This window comes from Muscardinus avellanarius (genome assembly GCF_963383645.1).
Source record: "Muscardinus avellanarius genome assembly, chromosome: 13".
Lineage (NCBI taxonomy): Eukaryota > Metazoa > Chordata > Mammalia > Rodentia > Gliridae > Muscardinus > Muscardinus avellanarius.
In genome coordinates, this window is record NC_137799.1 from 58,725,941 (window position 1) to 58,739,101 (window position 13,161).

The 13,161-nt window shown below is 41.8% G+C and overlaps 1 protein-coding gene across 1 annotated transcript in view; it reads left to right on the plus strand.

The window, feature by feature from the left end:
• Positions 1-13,161, plus strand: part of FREM1 (FRAS1 related extracellular matrix 1) — a 131,612-nt gene that overhangs the window by 68,537 nt on the left and 49,914 nt on the right. The window contains 2 exon segments of the mRNA XM_080709437.1: positions 662-853; positions 6,324-6,588. Of these exon segments, the coding sequence (XP_080565563.1) occupies positions 662-853; positions 6,324-6,588 (457 nt within the window).

A 13,161-nucleotide genomic window follows, 5' to 3' on the forward strand; every position in this document is an offset into this window, starting at 1 on the left:
CTGTGAAGAATATATGCTTAACTGGTGTTGGCTTGTTTTTAGAAGATCCTGATAAAAATAGTGTATGATATTTGAAGCTTATATTTTTTGCTGATTTAGGATATAAATGTAGGGAGTGATAGGGATCCTGATCATTTTCTTTAGGCTTCAGCAAAACTGGAAAAATGGACTAGAGAGTAAATGCAGGCACTCTATTTTTGTCTTATCAGAGAAGCCTAGTAATGAACCACTTTGGAAAAAATAGGTTTGATTAGTTCTACAATGATATGTACTAAAAAAAATGGAAACTCCAAAAGAAACACATTTAATTTCTAAAGTGCCCATCTCAGCATCTCAATTACCCACCTGCTCTCATTAATTGGAATATTTAATCAACTATGATTGCTTATGATAAATACTTTGGAAGTATCAATGCTGTTGAATTGCCATATGACTTTATCAGAGACCCTTTGGTTGAAACTCATTTTTAACTCAAGTCTTAAATCATTTTAATACATCTCTTTAGAAATAAAAAAAATAAGGTAACATGGTAAAATATAGTTTGGAATGTCCCTGAATATCATTTCTCTTTGAGGTTTTTAAGGGATATATAAAATCTCTAGTAACACAGCTGGGGGAAAAGACCTGGGGCAGCTGACTAATTCTGGCATCTTTCAGATAGGGAGGGACTGGGTCCCCCTGTCCCCTGGCATGAAATGCACACAGGAGGAGGTGGATCTGAACTTGCTGAGATACACACACACAGGGGCCATGGATTCCCAGAACCAAGACCACTTCACCTTCTACCTCTGGGATGGTGACAACAGGTCACCCGCATTGGACTGCCATATCATCATCAAGGACATGGGGAAAGGTAAAAATATGTCTACCTGTGTTTCCTGGGATCAGTTTTTATAACCAGAAATGAGCTGATAGAACCATTTAACTTTTGTTTCTCTCTTTCTTTATCTCTTTCTTTCTTTCTTTCTTTCTTTCTTTCTTTCTTTCTTTCTTTCTTTCTTTCTTTCTTTCTTTCTCATTCTGTCTGTCCTTCACTCCTGAAATTCCATCATTTACAATTTAATCCTCTGACTCCTCAGCTGCCTCTCCTGGGATCTAATGAGGCTCATAGGAATAGCCAATCCTGTTTTCTATTAGAAATCAGGCATAGCAGGATCAGCCTCGGGTACTTAGTGAGGTCCTTTGCAGCTTAATGAGACCCTGTTTTAAAAATAAAGAATAAAAAATAGGGCTACGGGTGTAGCTTGGAGGTAGAATGCCCCTGAGTTCAATTCCCAGTACTACAAAAAAAAAAAGAAAGAAAGAAAGAAAGAAAGAAAGAAAGAAAGAAAGAAAGAAAGAAAGAAAGAAAAAGAAATCCAGAAGTGAGCAAGGTGTGGTAGTGCACACCTGCAATCCCAGTACATGGGAGGCTGAGGCAGGAGGATCACAGGTTCAAATCCAGCCTAAGCAACTTAGTAAGGCCCTCTGCAATTTAGCAAGCCCCTGTTTCAAAATAAAAAATGAGCTGAGTATGGTTGCCCATGCTTGTAATCCCAGTACTTGGGAGGCTGAGATGGGAGGATCGCAGGTTTGAAGTCAGCCTCAGCAATTTATTGAGACTCTCCACAACTTAGTAAGATCCTGTTTTAAAATAAAGAATAAAAATAGGACTGGGATGTAGCTCAAAGGTAGAATGCCCCATGGCTCCATCTCCAGTACCACAAAAAATAAAAAATAAAAAGTGGCTGAGTTATAGCTCAGAAGTAGAACATCCTAGAGTCAATCCCTAGTACCAGGAGAAAAGAAAAGAGAGGGAAAGAAAGCAATCCAGGCTTGCCCACAATATGTGCTACCCACGCTGCTTTAATGGTTAGTTTTTTTTTTTTTTTTTTTGCTGTAAGTAAAACTACCAAATAGATGTGAGGACTTTAGTTTTATCATCAAGAAGTGAATTTTTATTTGAAAATAGTTTTAAAGAAAAATATTTCCTCTATAATAATATGAAAGGGGGTAGAATAAATGTATTTTAAAATTAAATAACAAAAAGAAATTTTGTCATGGAAAAGTTAGGAGTTGTCACTCTTCTCTTTGAAAGTGCTAGTGTATGCACTCTTTAGTTTTGTACTATTATTGTGGGCTCTAGTCTCACATCATAATGTAAATCATAATGATGGCAGCAAACATGCACACAGCACTTGGTGGACGTCCCCCAGCTCCCTCCCCATTTCCTCCCCTTCCCCATACAGGGTTTTGAGATTGACATCAGTATTTTCATATATGTACTTAATGTCAATGGACGTGATTTCTTCATTGATTCTCCCTCCTTCCTTTCACCTCCCTGGCTCCACTGTTCATGGACTGGGGTTGGATCAACTAGGCTTGAAGGCAGCATGCCTCTCCTGTACTCATTTAGCGGCTGAATCACAGTCTTACGCCACCTTAAGGGAAGTTGGGCAATAGAAATTTTAACTTTTCTCTCCTCTCTCCCCTCTCCTCTTCTCTCCCCTCCCTTTCCTTCCCCTTCTCTCTCTCCTATCTCCCTCCCCCTCCCCTCTCCCTTCCCCTCCTCTCTCCTCCTCCTCCTCTTCCTCCTCCTCTTCCTCCTCCTCCTCCTCTCTTCTTCTTCTTCTTCTTCTTCTTCTTCTTCTTCTTCTTCTTCTTTCTCTCTCTCTCTCTCTCTCTCTCTCTCTCTCTCTCTCTCTCTCTCTCTCTCTCGGTACTGGGTAGGTGACTCAGAGGCATTCTACCTCCAAGCTACACCCCCAGTTTATTTATTTATTCATTTTTTATTCTGAAACAGGGTCTTGCTAAATTGCTGAGACTGCCTTCACACCAGCAATCCTCCTATCTCAGCCTCTCAAGCACTAAAATTGCAGGCATATACCACCACACCTGGCTAACCTATACTTATTTTTTTAAAGGATTTGTGAAATCTGTACCGAGTAGATGCATTGATCTAATAACATTTTTAGAAGTTCAGAATTTTTCCTCTTTCTTTTTACATAGTGTTTTTTTTTTATCACTGTCCAGTATTGTATCCTATACTTTTTTAAAGTTGAGTTTTATCAAATGGCTGCATAACTATATGGCCATCATTGTTTACTTCTAAATAAAACTGTAATTGTGAGATTTAATCACAACCTTAATGTCGAGGACTTGGTCATTTCCATCTGGGAGCTATTCTAAATAACTTAAGTCTTCCAATTGTGCTGAATGTTCTGACTTGCACAGTGGCAAAACTGTGTTGAGGAGACTTTGAGAGATGATAGGAGGCAGCTGGCCTTCCAATGCTGACAGGGCAGGAGGGCAGGGGCTGGATGTTCCTGTCCCCCAGGCCCATTTTCTGCTGCTGATACCAGTGCTCGTGGCGCTTTCTTCGACTTCTTACTTCTCTGTTTATCCCTCTTGCTTCCCCCTGTACATCTGTGGCTCAGCTTCTGATTCAGTTTAGGATAGGTGTTTTGATTTGTGCATATCATTTTGAGATAAAAGCACAGTGTACCAAAAAACTAACTTGGTTATCTAAAGCAAGGTTTCCCAATCTTGGCACGGCTGACATTTTGGAATGGATAATTCTTTGCACATTGTAGGTTGTTTGATAGCATCTGTGGCCTCTACCGACTGGAAGCCAGCAGCAACCCTCAGCTGTGACAACCAGAAATGTCTCCAGATGTTGACAAATGTCCCTGGGCTGGGAGTTGGGGGAGGACAAGACTGACCCTTGTTGAGAACCGCTGTTCTAAAATGATAGGACTCTTTGATGTTTATATATATTTTTTTTGTTGTTTTCTCATGAGGTTGAATATCTTCAAAGCCTTATTGGCCACTTGCATTTTTCAATCCAGATATGGCTTGGCATTTACTTCATGTGGCTTTTCTTTGCAGTATTCCTCCTCATAGTATTGATTTATAAAACTCCCTCTACATTAAAGGGAGGAAGCAAAACAAGAGTGTTTCAGACTTCTGCTCTCACTGCAAATGGCTTGAGTTCAAATTCCATCCCCACCTTTTACTGTGTAACCACTAGCAGACTTGGTATCATTCATATGCCTTCGTTTCCTTATTTACAACCTGAGGATGGTGATAGTACCTGCCTCACAGGATGGCTGTGGAATGTGGAAGAGCCCTTCGATCTATGGCTGACGCGAAGGAGAAAATTGTGTCTATATTTTAGATACAATTAATGTTTAATGGACCTCAGATGAATAAAATTGGATTATAGCCCTTAGTCTGTGACACTGCATCATTGCGTGACCCAGTTCTACCTTGTTCATTCAGGCACTTATGCATTTTCTTAAAAGCTGTGGTAAAGTGTGCAGACCTCATAAAGTGTTCCATCTTAGCTACTTTTTTTTTTGTGGGTCTGGGGATGGAATCTAGGGGCACTTGACCTCCGAGCTACACCCCCTGCCCTATTTTGTATTCTTTATTTTGAAACCGGGTCTCACTGAGTTGCAGAGGGCCTCACTAAGTAGCTGAGTCTGTCCACGAACCACGATCCTCTGGTCTCAGCTTCCCGAATGCTGGGATTACAAGCGTGCGCCACCACGCCCGGCTCATCTTAGCTGCTTTTAAGTGTGTGGTTCAGTAGTGTTAATTATTGTCCACATTGTTATGCATGTAATCTCCAGAATATTTTCATCCTGTGAAATTAAAACTCTATATTCATTAAATAATCATCCCACACTTTCCTTCCCCCTGATCCCTGGGAACTGCCATTCTTTTCTGTTTCTATGAATTTGACACAGTATAGATACCTGATAGGAGTGGTACCATCCAGCATTTGGCTTTTTGTGACTGGCTAATTTCACTTAGCATAATACCGTCAGGGGCCATCCAGGTTGTAGCGTATTCCAGAATCCCCTTCTTTTTAATGCTGAAAAATATTCATTATACCCCTATATCACATTTTGTTTTTCCATTCATCCATGGAAAGGATTTGTATTGTTTCTACCTTCAGGCTATTGTGATTAATACTGCCTCACTCCTCCTCCTCCTCCTCCTCCTCCTCCTCCTCCTCCTCCTCCTCCTCCTCCTCCTCCTCCTCCTCTTCCTCCTGTGTGTATAATACTGGGGATTGAACCCAGGGGCATTCTACCTTTGAGCCTCACCCCTAGCCCTTCCAACTTTTTTTTTTTTTTAAGCAGGTTCTCACTGAGTTACTGAGCATTGGCCTCAAACCTGTCCTAGTCTCCCAAGCACTGGGATTACAGGTGTGTGCCACTGTGCCCAGCTAGCATGTGTTCTTTTTCAAATATACAACGGATACCTGTGCAGCCACCATGCCATCCAGCCTGGAGTGTTAGGAATAACAGAGTCTCTGTGCTCTCTCCCTACCCTCAGGAAAATCACCATCCTGATTTTGGTATTAGCTTCCAATTTTGCTTGTAGTTTTCCTTCTTTCCTTCTTTGGATTGAAACCAGGGTCATCTACCTCTGAGCTATACCCCAGCCCCTTTTATTTATTTTTTTGTTTTTATTTTAAAACAGTCTCACAAAGTTGATGTGGGTCTCACTTAGTTGCTGAGGCTGACCTCGAATCTGTGGTCCTCCTGTCTCCATCTTCCAAGTCCTGGGATTACAGGGATGTGCCACCATGCCCAGCTATAGTTTTCTTGACTTAGGCAACTAACATTAACTGCATCTGGGTTGCTGTGTGGAGCTGTAGCCCATTCATTTTGCTACTGGATGAAAGTCAGTTGTATGAAGAGACTACAACGTGTTTATATGTTTACCTTTTTAAATCACCTTTGGGTTGTTTGTCTCCAGTGTTGGCAATGACAAACAGAGCTGCAGTGGTCCTTTTGGTATATGTCTCCTGGGGAGCAAGGCTAGGAGTTACACAGCTAGGGTAGAATCCCTGAATCAAAGCACATGCGGCTAGTCAACTCTTTACAAAATAGCTCCCATTTGTGTATCAAATGACATGCTCTCCACGGTCGTATGTGAGATTTTCTAGACCTACATCCTTTCAAACACTTGCTATGGTCAGACTTCTCCATCTTTGCCCATCAGAGAGTTATCCATGAGAGTTATCTCGTAACTCATAATGCCATCAGAGAGTTATCTCATACAGAGTCTGTCATGATATTACTTGTATTTCCACACACTATCAATGAGGCTGAACATCTTTTTCTGTCCTTATTGGCCAGAGGTGTTTCCTCTTGTGTGAAATATCTGTTCATTTTTTTCGCCTAATCTTTCTATTTATCTTAGTTATATAAACCTATGCTGTCATGTTGATTTTGGTTTGGGCTCAGTTGGGCCTTCGTGTTTCACCTTTACCTTGAGCACTGTGTATGTTTACGTAGGATTCTTGACATATCTCTGCTGCCCTGCAGGTGATATCGTCATTCTCACAAAACCACTCGTGGTGTCTCGGGGTGACAGAGGCTTCTTGACGACCACAACACTGCTGGCTGTAGACGGGACAGACAAGCCGGAGGAACTGCTGTACGTCATCACCTCCCCGCCGCAACATGGCCAGGTGGAATATGCCCAATATCCTGGAGTCCCCATCACAAGCTTCAGCCAAATGGACATTGCAGGGCACACAGTCTGCTATGTACAGACGAGCACATCGACTGTCCCCAGAGACAGCTTCAGGTGAGCTCTGGAGAGATGGATGCCCCCCCTCCTCTTCCTTCTCCTCCTCCATCTCCTCCTCCTCTTCCTCCTCCTCCTCCTCTTCCTCTTCCTTCTCATCCTCCTCGTTTTGTGGTGCTGGAAATGGAACCCAGGTTCTCATGCATGCTAAGCAAGCACTCTACATCCCCAGCCCCCATGGAAAATTTTCAGAACCTCTTCCTTGGCTTAATGCTTAGAAAGAGAAAAGAGGATATATTAATGTGTCCCCCACAGTAACCATTTTATTGCATATGTCTCTCATAATATCATGTATTATATATACATGATATATATAGAATATATACAAGTATGTATAGTAAAATATATAGAAGTTATATAGTTATATAGAAGTTCTATATAGTTAAATATATAGAAGTATGTATAGTAAAATGCAAATATAGTAAAGTATGGTTAAATAAACATATATAATAAAATTTATTTTTAGAAAAAAATAAAGAAAAAAGGAGACAAAACAAGTTCTTCTCCAGCTCCACTCTAGCCATTTTTTTCTTCTTCCTGGCTATCTGAAGGGTGAAAGCCTACAGTTGAAATAACAGCAGCAAGGCAAGAAATTGAGCCTGTTGTTGGAAAATAAATTCAATAAACAGATATAAATGCTTGCTTTTCTGTGAGGAGGAATGTAAGAGCTGAGGATACCAGCTAAGGATAGACACGGAGAAATAATTACCTTCTTTTTTTTTTGAGTATGTTTTTCTGTCTGAGGAAAAGGCATTTATTAGCATAATAAGTTTGGCATAAGCAGACACTGCCTTTTGACACAACGTGTTCCCGTAGCTATATCATAAATCATGTTGTCACAAAATGGATCATATTTCCCCATAGAAACAATGTTATAATTGGGGACGGTGCACCTGTTCAAGGATTCTGTATCAAATAAATCATGGGAATGAATAACAATCTGGTGAAAAGGCAAAGATGGAACATTAATGGAAGTCTATATTCATTTAAAATATGGAAATTTGTTTCAAGTCATATAAGGCAGAAGCAGCTCTGGAAGATGTATCATCTAAATGACACAAGAACAGCTCTCAAAGCTGGCCAGACTCGAAGTCCTGGTTAGAAAGAAGTGCAGCTCCCAGGCCAGGGCCGGGGCCAGGGTTGAGAATTGGGAAAACCTGTGCTGGCCCCTGGGGAGCCAGGGCACAGCCCCCGCCCCGCCCCGAGTCTTACTGGCTAAGCAGGAGCCTCTGAGAGCTCTGGTCTGCCTGCTACACACACAGGGCTTCTGGCCTCCAGTACAGTTTTCGACTTGCCCAGTTCAACCTTTTAAAGGTTGCACAGCACTGAAATGATGTAAATGCAGCATCTCCTGTATTGTTCAGTGGGCTCCTCTAGACTGGCAGGTCCACGTTCAGGTAACACTTTCCTCCATCATAGACTTTTCTAAACTCTACATATCTGCTTTGATGAGCACTGCCTAATGCGAGTAAAAATTATTTTGCTTGCTATTGGTCATTTAAAGTGATTCCTGAAAGGCAATCTGGATAGTTCAACTATTAACAACAACAACAAAAAAGTCCAGGGAAGCTTGAACTTATATCTTTTTTCTCTTTTGTATTACAAGCTGAAAATCATTTAACTGATCAGTATCTTAACCACGCCAGTGTTCGGTGACGGTCAGGCGTGGAGTAAGACACCAGCTGGGGAAGTGGGCTTTCCCCTGGTGCCGGTTCTTGTGAAGTGTGTGGTGTGGTCGGTTCAGGCTGAAGGTCATTTGCTTCCTGTTGCGTGGCTCTGACGTCTCCTGTGCTGTTGTTCCCTCTTCTGTGAAATGGGATGATGGTCCTTACAGCTGCCAAACAGGGTAGAGGGAGGTCCTACTGAGCTTATCCATGTAAAATACATAAACCATACCTGGCACACAGGAAGAACTCCGTGAGTGCTGGCTGCTGCTGTTGCTACTCTTACTGTTGTTGTTATTATATCATGCTGTTCTTGAGCCCCTTCCTACCTCCCATTTACACGACACCGCGCATGGTCTTGGAGGAGGAAAGGAGCTGAGAAGGAGTGATGCTTGCTTGTTTCCTCCATTTGTAACGAAGGCGGGTGTTTCTTGGCTTAACACACGCATAGGGCATCCAGGGCTTTTAATTTTACACCCATTTCTGGAACCTCTTGCTTCTCTCCTTTCCCACTCTCCCTGGTCAGTGCCCACAAGAGAGTCTGCTGAAGACATGAATGACTATTGGAGAAACCAGTGACCCTGCTGGAGAAGCCAGTGAACTGATGTGCACAGATGTTGAGAACTGAAGGCCAGGTACCAATCAGACGGCGAGAATAAAAAACACAATATCCATGTGTAAGGATTGGTGATATTGTAAAAAAAAGAAAAATCTCCCAATTTGCATCCATAGAAAGTTATATTGGACAGCATTTTAGAAATGATTTACCCTGGGAATTTTTGTATTTCAAGATCTTTAGAATTACAAAACATAGTTTCTTGGGCCTTAACCCAAAGAGGCAGCTTTGGTAGCTGGGCCAGTCTCTGGCCCAGGAATCTGGATTTTTGAAGGCTATGCAGGCATTTGGGATGCTGTCAGGAATGGCAGTCGCTGGGTGGGTCTGGTCCATTGTTCTGATTGTGTTCTGAGGAACCTTGGGAATGGACAGAGGCCCTGGCAGGCCCTCCCAGAGGTAGAGGAAGAAGAGGTTGAATTGGTGGTTCTCTGGGGCCCTCGCCTCAGTTTGCTGATTATACTGTTTTGTTGATGCTATGTTTCTAGTTGGTTTTGTACACTGGACTTCCAGACAAGGCTTTATTTTAGCAAAGAGTTCTGTGTCTCTACTCCCTTTTAAAGCCAATACTTTGTACCATCAAAGATGTAAAATGACAAGTACTGGTACAGGTCTAGGTAACACTGTGTAAATGAATCAAGAGTGAGACACTACACCCTGTTGGTTCTTTCTGTACTTCTAATTGGCTAAAGGAGCATGTCTCAGGCTGGTCTTTGCCATCTATTCAATGTTTAATTTAGTTTAGTTTTATTTGTGTGTGTGTGTGTGTGTGTGTGTGTGTGTGTGTTTTGCTGGGGATTGGATTGAGGGGCATTCTTACCTAACCCTGGCCTTATTTTTTTGTTTGTTTTTTATTTAGTAAGAGGAACTTGTTTAGTTGGCGAGGTTGGCCTGGAATCTGTGATCCTCCTGCCTTCGCCTCCCAAGTACTAGGATTGTAGCACACCCAGCTTAGTTTTTCTGTTTTAACAAAGAGAGTGCAGGCCTCTGGCTCTCAGCCATTGGGTAGCAATAGCTAGCTATACTATTGTTTTCTTGCATTTTTTTGTATTCTATGAAATTAAGCTTTTACTATGTAAAGCTTCCAGTTCTTAATAGTTAATAGGTTTTCTTTTAGATATACTTATTTAAATTAAAGAAAAAAGTTGACATAAAACAAAAGAGTAAATAGCGAACACAGGTAGGATAGCATGTGGAAACAATAATGGTGGTGTCTTCAAGAGACTCACAGCAGAGCTGCAGGGGAGAGGGCTGGCCCAGTCACTTCGTTTACATGCAGGGAAGCTGTCACTGCTGGAACATCTGTAAACATCAGGCAGTGTACCAGACCCTCTTCTGTATGTTATTTCCTTTAAGCCCCACACCACCACCTTGAGAGGGAAGCAGTCACTGATCACTTTATGCTTGAGAGAACCGAAGTTTCCAAGAGGCAAAGGCAGTTACCTACGTTGACCTGAACACCGGAGCTGAGCATGGGCTAAGGGTTCACTCCCAGTGTAGAATTCTTTCCATCGTGTCTTCTTGCACCAACCGTTGCCGGAGACCCTGAGTCTGTGCAAAGGAACATTCCGATTTTTGGCCAGCAGTTGTACATATTTATAATGGAAGCACCTAGCATCTGCCCAACACCCACACTTTCATCTTGCCGTTTTACTAACCCAATCATGGGTTTCTGTGTTGTTTTTCAAGTGGCGCTGAACCAAAGCCGAAAGCCTGTTTTGATGAGAGTGTGATCATGGTGCTTTTTAAAAATTAAATATATGCAACCAATATAATCGCCTAAATTTATGTGGCTCACTGTTAAATTTGGCAAGGAATTTGGCTGGATAGAAGAGATAAATTCTGTGGCAGAGGATTCCTCCCCCCCTTCCCTTTTTAATGTATGATACGGCAGCATTAATTAAACGGGGGAGTTTAATGGTCAGATTTTACCTTCCGCAAAAATATTTTGTGAATCATAAATTTCTCCTGCATTGTTTGGTGCTGCTGGCCTGGAAGACAGATTTGGCAGCATGTCCTAGGACAGATGACATCAAGTGATTAGCAAGCTGACTTCAGCTGCTGGCAGCCGGGTACTAAAAGAACATGCTAATGTCCTCCATTTTGACATGCCGGCTGGACTTTTTTTTTTTTTTTTTCCTGAGGAGCTGGCGCTATTTATGATTCCATTTTTATCTTTTAAATGCCATGACAGATGGCAGATTCTTCAGCCAACTCTAGTGCCAGGAAATGCAGAAAGCTTGAAAGCACCATGGTAATGGTGAAATCAGACCAGGCAGACACCCCAGACAAATCTGAGAGCCGCTCCCCCGATTTCATGAGAATGGTGGTCATCTTGGCTGCATCCCTTTTGGGGTGGGGGTGGGGATATGTAACAATGGAAATGAAACAAAACAGACCCACAGAGGGACCTGCCTTCTCCATACTACCAGCATGGTATCAACACAGCAATGGCACTATTGCTTTAAACCTTGAGAATGTATTTATGGGATTTTTTTGGGGGGAGGGGCATTTGGAAGATCATCTGGTCGGCTTTTGCAGACACCAAGTGCACTGACCTTGCTTCGCTTGGTCTGATAGTTTTATTTTGACTGGGAAGCCAACCATAACCATTCGCTCTGTCTCTCTCTCTCTCTCTCTGTGCCTGTGAGTCGTTTGCATTGTTACTCATGGATGTGGAATGATGTATTTGATCCGGCCGTGTTTAGAGATTACGTCCTTTTCACCCCTGGCTTGTTAGCTTTAGGTCAGTGCAGACAGCTGCCTCGGTGTCCCAGCTGGGAGAACCAGCCTCGGTAAACATCTTTCTTCCTCGTCCACGGCCCCTGGCCTGCCTGCCCTCGTTCCCATCTGTCTGATGGCGGGCTGCCTGTTTCCAGTGTGGTCAGATCCCAGTCATCAGGCAGAGGCGCTTACTCGAGATGGACGGCCTGGATCATAAGATCACTTCAGTGCCCTCAAAGAAGTAACACACACATAGCATAAATGCGGTGGCCCCGAGATGAGATTTGAGGATCCCATTCTCAGAGGACAGTATCAGAACGGAGTCCTTGGAGAGGAAAGTCAGTCAGGTATTTGAATGGCCCTAGCTCTCACATGAGCTCACACTGAACCTTGCAGCACTGGATTCCCTTCTCTCCCCTTCTTCCTCCTTCTTCTCCATCCTTTTATGTTGACATTTGACAGATATTTAGCAGGGTGCAAGCTCCAAAAAATCCAGTCAACGCTAACGCTAAAAATGCATGTCCTTTGACATACATTGGTGCTAAATTATCAATACCTGTCAACACCAGCACATTTGTTAACAGGGATGTGAGAGGGAAGAGAGAGCCACTTTATTTGTGAAATGGTAGGTATAAAATATATTTCAGAAGGAGTAAAGTGGGAAAAAAATAACAACTCTGAGGCACCGAGGGATTGCTTAGCCACCTCCTTGTTTTATCTAGGGTCAAATAATAGGAACTAAGGGGAAGGAAGAATATGAAAAGGTAAGAGAAAAGATATAGTCAAGGCATAATTCCATGAAAGGTTTTGTCTGAGAAATAGAACATAATTTTTTGCTTATCTCTTGATCTTTGAAACTGTCAAGATGACTAAAGTTTCAATACAGATACTTTCTAGGTATACTTTCTCTGTAATAAAAACTGATTTCATAAATACATGATGCTCATGTAATAAAATTACCCAACTTGTTTAGAATATATTAATCAAAAGTTTAGTATCACTAAGAGAAAACTGATTGATTTGTTTTAAGGAAACTGAATTTGCTCAATCTCCTATTCTAAAGCTAATTCAGTACCTTTGTTCAAATTCTACAAATGATGGTGTAAAGGAAAAACTGGTTACTTTCTTTACAGGCCTAGGTGTGTAAAATGTCAAAAATTTACTTTGTTATATTTTCATTTAGCAACTTTAATTTGATTCTGTGTATCACATCATATTTTCCTTATAGACAGTCCTAGTAACTACATAATTAAGGCTCAAAAATTTTAGCCTCACCTTCAAAGAAAAATTTGTACTCAGCCGAATAGATCTCCCTACACTTTTTGCCTATTCCTTCTTCTCCCTGAGTCCTTTGCCCTGTGTAAGCTGGGTGATTCATTGTACTTCCCTGTCATGGTTTTCGGTGTTTCTACGGTTAAAAGTAAAGCATCAACTCTCAAACCATGAGGGCCAAGATATTTGCAAAAAATAATTTGTTAGCCAAATTTGCAAGATTAACAAAGTAATATAGATTCCATGACTTCTCTACTTAAAAAAAATCTGTAAAGATAATTTTGTGTAATTCAATGTTAT